This window comes from Amyelois transitella, chromosome 29 (genome assembly GCF_032362555.1).
Source record: "Amyelois transitella isolate CPQ chromosome 29, ilAmyTran1.1, whole genome shotgun sequence".
Classification (NCBI taxonomy): Eukaryota; Metazoa; Arthropoda; class Insecta; order Lepidoptera; family Pyralidae; genus Amyelois; species Amyelois transitella.
In genome coordinates, this window is record NC_083532.1 from 3,168,639 (window position 1) to 3,177,038 (window position 8,400).

The 8,400-nt window shown below is 35.7% G+C and overlaps 1 protein-coding gene across 1 annotated transcript; it reads left to right on the forward strand.

Annotated features, from left to right (window-relative positions):
• The first annotated feature begins 539 nt into the window (after positions 1–539).
• Positions 540–2,707, forward strand: LOC106129472 (uncharacterized). Its single transcript, XM_013328042.2, has 2 exons — positions 540–615; positions 1,734–2,707. The coding sequence occupies exons 1-2, from the start codon at positions 540–542 to the stop codon at positions 2,705–2,707; spliced, it is 1,050 nt and encodes a 349-aa protein (XP_013183496.2).
• The last annotated feature ends 5,693 nt before the right edge of the window (positions 2,708–8,400 follow it).

An 8,400-nucleotide genomic window follows, 5' to 3' on the forward strand; every position in this document is an offset into this window, starting at 1 on the left:
GGAGTCGGTTCGTGTAAAAACCTGACTCACCCAATCCAAGATCCACGGTCAAAGGCATACCCTGGCTACTCTCCAGAGTGGTGAGGAAGGAAACAAGGTCTAAAGACTAGCTTTTACCCTCTTACATTAGAACCTGGGAGGGTCTGAACGTCCTTTTTATTAAGTCAGAGTATAAAGTCTAAAGCGGCTCCGTTGTAGTGACGCAAAACATTTAAACATAAGGGACTTAAGTCAGGAGGATGAAGAAATACATTTATTAAATGGCTTGCCGTGCGGTTCCCGGCACCAATACAAAAAGTACAGGACCACTCTTTCACATGGATGTCGTAAAAGGCGACCAAGGCTTACAAACTTGAGATTTTCTTTTAGACGATGGGCTAGCAACCTGTCACTATTTGAATCTCAATTCTATCATTAAGCCAAATAGCTGAAAGTGGCCATTCAGTCTTTTCAAGACTGTTGGCTCTGTCTGCCCCGCAAGGGATATAGACGTGACCATATGTATATGTATGTAAATGGCTTACGGCCTCAATCGTACGATGCCTAGTAGGCCTACGTCATCGGTAAAGCCACCTCAAGCGACCGCGCCTTGGCGCTGCCCGAGCGCCGTGGCCTGTAAGTCTGCGCAAACGCATACCTCTTAAGCTTACAAATACGACTATATCCCTTACGGGGTTGACAGAACCAACAGTCTTGAGAAGGCTGAAAGGCCTTTTACGACAGAGATGGAGTGGTCCTATTCTTTTTTCTAATGGTGCCAGGAACCACAAGGCACCATGTAATGTACGTATGTTTTAAAACTATATGTATCAGTCATCGGTATCATGCTTCAAACAGACAAACATACAATTATAATCTCCAATCTTTGGACATTCCGAATCATTTCACCTATCTACTTCGAATGTTCAACAATTAAAAAAATGTTCTGCTTAAAAACTATTTTGTACAAAATTGAACTTTGTTCCGTGGACGTAAGAACTGAAAAGCATAATCTTGCCGCAGCACTCAGCTGGTTTTCACTCATGTTACAGTTTTATCCAAAAACCAAAAGCTATTCGAAATTAAACTTTCAGCTGCGGTTATAAAGTCTTTGAATGCGATTTACAAGTGAATTATAACTTTGTTACCATGATAGACTTTCGCCAATTGGAAATGTATGCATTTTTTGTCGCATTTCGATTCGGTCTATGGTAATCGAATCCTTGTCCTCAATCGGTTCTTCATCTTGTCGTTTTGAAATGATAACAGCATGTTCATGTGATGTGATGGTCTAATCTGTAAGAAGAAGTTTGTCTGTTCTTACTATGTAGGCTGACTTATTTTGATGAATCTCTATCTTTATTTTGTTTCTATACAATACAATACAATAACTGTTTATTGCATTAAAATTAATTTACAGCAAAATCACAATCATACATTAAAAATGCTATGTTTTATGCAAAAGGCGACCTTAACACTAAAAGCGATCTCTTCGAGGTAACAAAAAATTTGCAGGTGACGCTGAGTTAAGCCTTTAAGCCTATGATTATATTGTTATAAGTACCATGAAAAACTCTTCTATTTGTGGTGCAAAGTCACAGAAAACAGCTAGACACAAATAATAAGCGTATTTTTCAGATCAATTCATTTCTAAAAAATATAATAAGAACTTCACGTGCAAGACCTTCAATTATATGTATAATGACAATTGATTGTCAATGTCTGTCAAATATTAAACCATTATTTATTTTCAGCAAACAGCATAAAATTACCAAGTATAATGTTGTCTATAGATCCTTATGATCCAACAGATATTTGTGAACCCGAAGAGAATAATTACAACGAAAATGAACCTTACACGCGGATTTTTGAAAACCATGAAGATATTTCCGATGCGTATGAAGACACCGACGAAGTAACACCTGAAACAAGTATTTCAAAAGTAAATAATGAAATTTTTGAGTCAGAAGAAGATATGAATGCTTCCATCAGCAACCTTTGCTACGGAGATTTCTATATTTTAGGCAGAATTTGGATAGAAACATTGAAAACTGTTCTAATTGGTTCCCAAATTCGACTAGTGCCAGTCGTTCACGCAGCGAAGCCTCCGCCAGAACCGCAAAGGCCGCCAAAAATGAAATACATGGATCTACCAATTTACACCAGCCCTCATTACGAGTATAAAGAACACGAAGTCAAGAAAGATGAATGTGCCGAAGCGAAAACTAAACTACTGCATAACTATTTGCTTCCTTATGTCAAGAAGTACAGAATCGAAACTCAGAATCAGCTGTGCAAAATGAGATGCGCAGCTAAAGGTACAATTAAAGACGTGGGGTGCAGTATAGATAATACTGGTAAAGATATCAAGAAATTTATGAGAGATCCAGCTAACAAACAAGTGAGACAAGGTGTCGTGGCTACTGGCACTATTTTGGGTTGCTTGATGGGCTCGAATTTGCCCAAAAAGTTTTTCCTGGCCGGCCTTGGGGGATTATCCACTGGAGCCTTGTGCTTTCCAGATGAAACTGATGATTTCTTCAGATCGTTCATGTGGCAAGCTGGTACAACGTTTATAAAGATTTATAATACTTTTTGTGGGAAGAACTTTAAGCTGAGGGAAAGAGTGCCTTGTACTACTGAAGTGCCCCCCGAACCTACTGTGAGGAGGAAACAGCAATGTCCAAAACCAAAGAAAGCGGCTGCTAAACCGGCAGCGAAAAAGTAGGGTTTGATATAAGATTAACAAAATTAAGGACCATTTTTAAGTCGTCATCATTATCTCTTTTTTTCTCTATTAAGTGAATCTCTGAAAAATTGTGGTAGTCATAACGGAGGAAGCTTCGTGTAATATCTGACTTAATCATAATGTCCACAACGATGATTGGACAAATATTCTTTGAGTAAGTGATACCTACATTGGCGTAATATAATTAACTCCTCCCAAGCGTGCGTGTAATGGAAGCAGCAAAACAAACTACACTGCGGCGTTTTTTGACATTTCATACGGGATCTTTGATACATTGGCGTAAAAAGAATTGGTACCGCTTATTGACTGAAAGCTACTACTTCTTCCGAAGTATGAAGTCCGAAGAATGTGTAAAAGAAGCATCGTAACAACTACATTGTAGTGTTTACTGTCATTTGATTCTGGTGTTTTGAGAGGACCTGAAGGGTATTCTTAGCTGACTGGCATCTTATCTCTTCTCTCACACTAAGATTAATCAAAAAGTGAGAGAGAAGATGAGATAACTTCCCTTCGTTAAAAGATTCCGTTACACTACCCTAGCGAAGCCATCTCCAATGTTCTTGGCCAAACTTGACCAGTTGGAAGCATGGTCAGACATGTTCGCCCGAATGTAAGCTTCACATTGCCTTTTCGCTATAATAGGTAGTTACAATTATTTGTGTATTGTCAAATAAAGATTTGATAAAGACATTATTTTTTTTAATACAACCAACATAATAGCTTAGAAGGTAACATAATAATTTCAACTTGGAAAGGTTTGCTTGGTAAATAAATAAATTAAAAATTAAGATGTTTTACTTCGAAATCTGTTTTTTGTGATGGTGACAACTATAAATTAAAAAGCCTACCTACCATTGCGCATGACCCGACACGCACTTGACTACTTTTTTAAGAGAACTGCTAAAAAATAATACTTGGTTGTTCAATGTTTTTTACCAGAACAATATTGAAGTACAATAACCTTTGACTTTAAAACTTGTAATAAAAAAAACAACTAGTTCCTAGATAATACATGTCCATTTTCGTTGTACTGACATAATAAAATACCTCTTTTATCACTAGATTAAGACATATGATAGTTGTAGAGATGCCCAGACGTCGCATGACAAGATAAATTCAATTTTAAACCTTAAACTTTAAGCAATAAAGTCTATAAATACACAGTAACAGTTTTGGTTTTTTGTGAACGAGAACTCTTCCGTTTATTGCTGGCCAGTTTTATATTGTTGTCTTACGACTTTTTTTTTTAATTTGTCGCTTTACCGCGAAGTTCTTGTTGACAGATACTGTTTTCGTTCGAAATTCAACTTTGTAAACCACTGCAGAAGAAATAAATGTTCACACTTTTTTGAATATAGAGTTTTTGGCTTCTTGAGCCATAATGTACGTTTTTTTTTTAATTTCACAGGCAAAGGTCGTGGGTAATGTTCAGGTGATTCATAAAAAAGTGTTTTATTTCCTTTCCCAGTAATCTTTTATGCAAGTCACATAGTAGTTAACTGAATCATACTTGGTGCATGCTTAGAATAAGTTTGACATAAATTATTCACCAACCCATTCGCATATGTAATACGTGTAATAGCTTTTGTGTTTTTATTATTCATATCTACAAAAGAATAGGTACGTATTAGCCACCCGGGAAAAACCAATTCCTAAATAAGACGTTTGTATTACTAAAAATGTTTTGTTTTATGCAAAACTATTGCATCAGAAGATGTTTTTATCTAGAAGTTGCCAGCCAGTTCGTCCGCCAAAAATCTCTATGAATTTTAACTTATTATGTTACTAACTATATTTAAGCTAAATAATTGGATAAATTCTCAAAAATCCATTCAATAGTTTTTGCTTGAAAAAACAAACTTTCTCATTTATACTACTGATTCCGCCCGCTCAAAGCGAAAAACCCGTTAACTTCCGTTCCCGCCGGAATTCAGGGAAAACCTCTCTAAGGGCATTCCAAGACCATATAATGAACCTACTTGCTAGATTTAGCAAGTAGGTAAGGGATAGGCTTACAAACTTGGGATTCTTTTTTTAGGCGATGGACTAGCAACCTGTCACTATTTGAATCTTAATTCCATCATTAAGCCAAACAGCTGAACGTGGCCTTTCAGTTTTTCAAGACTGTTTGCTCTATCTACCCCGCAAGGGAAATAGACGTGACTATATGTATGTATGAAATAAATGCGTCCTCACCTCCGGGGATAGGCAGACCTGGATGCGCCTATAACGTTGTTGAAGAAAATACTGCAGTGCAGTTTGTTACCGCTTCTTCTGCACCTAGGAAGCGGCAGTAAACTTAGTTTTTAGTAATTTATTTGACGTGAACCAATGTTGTGAAACTAAAAGTTTTGACAATTATTAAGCGATATGAAGTAAGTATCTATTTTATAATAATGAATAAAAAACATTGAATTTATTTTGAATTTTAAATTTGAACAATATTGGTTTACCTAATTCTGTGCGTCATTTTTTCCAAGTCTCCTGACTTGGAAGTAAAGTAAGTAAGTAAGCCAAATAGCTGAACGTGGCCATTCAGTCTTTTCATGACTGTTGGCTCTGTCTACCACGCAAGGGATATAGACGTGACCATATGTTAGTTATGTTATGTGTGCAGGAGTAAGTACCTTAACCGCGACTCAACTACAACTGAGTCTTCTGACCTACTGCTATTTTTTACACAAATTCAACACGTTTGAAATATGATATCGACATGTGTTGTAAATTTTGTTTTAACGCAATAAAATAGGAGAGAAAATAGTTTTTAACCGACTTTTAAAGAAAACCAAATATATAGGGGGAAGTCCCCCAGTGGCGGACACCTAAGGTTATTTAGAAATAAAACATAAAATATTAAAGGAATGTTTATAAAATTATGACTTATATTAGATAACAAAGTTAGAAATCAAATTAATTTAACAAAAATGCAACCGCTGCTAAAAAATAATTAATACTATCAAACAAACTTTGGTAACAAAAAACATAATTTTAAAAAGTGGCACCTAGTACCGGACGAATATTTGTGCACGCAACTGACACCAGTTTCATCACAGTTATAAATTCTTGAGGGTGTGAATGTTGTACTGTTTCATCAGCTTTTCAAGGTTGTCGTAGAAGAGATCCACTCGTGGTTTGTTAAATCCTACGGGGCACATCATGCTTGTCGATTCCGGTGTTCTCAACGAAATGTCAGAATGCCTTTTCATGAAGTCGCAATTTTTTATTGCGGCTTTTATTTTTTATTTATCAGCACTGCCTTTTTCTTTATTAATCTTCATGACTTCAGCTAAGTCGTATGCTAATTTTGGAAACTTCTTTTTCATGAGCGGCATGCATCTTTTCGATAAATCTTTAACGTGGTCCGCCAAGACTTCTTCATACTCTGCTGAGAAGGTGTTAGTGAACCTACCTAACTTTGGTTTCATTGTTACTTCTTCTCGAGCCCTAAAGCCTTTATTTAATCATGTATAGTGCTTTTAGGAATATTGTATCGCATTGCAGCTTGTCTTACACTCAGTTCTTTTGACATAACCTTATCAATAGCAGTTTGTAAGCTCTGTGGATCCCAGGATCCTTTCTTTTTCTTCTCTTCCATTTTAACTATCTTCTTTCTTCTTATAACTCTAAAACAAAATTAAATAATTAGAATAAAATACGTAATTTCTTAGAAGAAATATCATTGTTTGCTGTCCGGCACTAAGGGACGACTTAGTGTCCGGTGCCAAGGGACACACACTTTCGTTCATTAGATGGTACCTACTAAAATTGTTTAAAATATGTAATAATATTCTACCATTTTACGGATAACAATCGAGTACTGATTTTATCTTTGAATACCACTCAAATGTAAATGCATAAATGTACTATTTATTTATTTATTTTATTTATTTATTTTATTCAGGTCAGCAAACAATTACACTCGAAAAACTAAATTAAAGTAGATTGACAACATAGTGTTATTTTTAAGTGTAATCAACAACGCTGTCCACAGATTATTACATAGAATTAGGTAAGTGTGTTGCTGAATAGCTCATATTATAAAATTTTGACAAAAACTGTTATGTACGAGGTAATTACAAAAAAAAAACAAAATGAAAAGGAAAAATTAACTGTTAAAAAAAGCTAAACAAAATAACAAACAAAAAAAAAATTAAGTTAATGATTCCATTAATCCTCTTTTGAATCCATGCTGCGAAAGCAAAAATAAAAATATGTCTAAGTGGCTGCAATGATTGTTATAAATATAAACAAGCCGTCTTAGAGGCGCGCGTACCCCTGCTATTGTGCGACAAGTATCTAAATGAAACAAGCGATGCGCACTAGAATTACTTACATTGATATTTAGGTGACGCCGTGATTTCGAGCCTTAAACAGCAAATGGTTACTCCTGCCGCGGCCGTGTGCGTCGCTGGCGAGGCACGGCGCGTGATCTTGTACCTGTATGCCCCAGCACCCCTTTCACTTGTATTTTGAATCGAACTGATTTATACTCGCTTGAATAGTACGAGTGTCCGGCGCTAGGTGCCGTCCGGCGATACGGGACTTCCCCCTATGTATGTACATACATATTTGGATTTCTCGAAAAGTCGGTTTTGGTACATTACATACATACATTACATATTTGGATTTGTCGAAAAGAACATGAAAGAGGACACTGACTGACTGATTAATTGATATCAATGCATAGATAATACCTAGATTATTAATGCATAGATTTTATATCTAAAGTGGAACAGGGGTAGGTATAACACATGTGTGTAACACATAAAAATAGGACCACTCTATCTCCATTTCCCATGGATATCGTAAAAGGCGACTATGGGAATAGGCGCAGATTCATGTAGTGCAAGGTTCAATTCATTCAAGGTTCAAAGGTTTTGGTAACAAATCAAATCAAATCATCTTTATTGTGGTACACATGTTTTACATAGATCTTAAATATATAATAATAAATGTTTCAATGTGTCCTATTCTTAACAGAACGTACAATATAGGTATAGCTGTTATTGCGGATCTAATTCATAAATTAATATAAGAAAAATTAAAATTATAATAAGTTCTTCAAATAATCCATAATAATAGCATTAAGATTCATTAAGTATTAAATTTAATTCGTCAACATTTAAGTGAAGTATACAAAAATAAAAAATAAATAATAAAAAATTGGTCAAAGAAAATTATTGCAATTCAAATATTTGCAAAGAAAAAACCATTGTTGCAATACTATATTCTCTTCTCGTGCAGATGAAAGTAAATCAAAAGCAAAAGACTTTTAAACTTGGGATTATTTTAGGCGATGGGCTAGCAACCTGTCACTATTTGAAGCTCAGTTCCATCATTAAGCCGTACAGCTGCACGTGGCGTTTTATAGATGTACATACATACATACATATAATCACGTCTATATCCCTTGCGGGGTAGACAGAGCCAACAGTCTTGAAAAGACCGAATGGCAACGTTCAACTATTTGGCTTAACAACAGAATTGAGATTCAACTAGTGACAGGTCGCTAGCGCATCGCCTAAAAAAGAATCCCAAGTTTGTAAGCCCATCCCTTAGTCGCCTTTTACGACATCCATGGGAAAGGGATGGAGTGGTCCCATTCTTTTTTGTATTGGTGCCGGGAACCACACGGCACTTTTTTATAGATGTAATGTTTATAATTATTGTAT

Bases quoted from the DNA above. Each gene is read 5' to 3' on its own strand.
- LOC106129472 (XM_013328042.2), top strand. From the start codon at position 540: ATGCCTAGTAGGCCTACGTCATCGGTAAAGCCACCTCAAGCGACCGCG. The intron at 616-1,733 runs GTAAGTCTGCGC...ATTTATTTTCAG, and splicing joins CTGCCCGAGCGCCGTGGCCT to CAAACAGCATAAAATTACCA.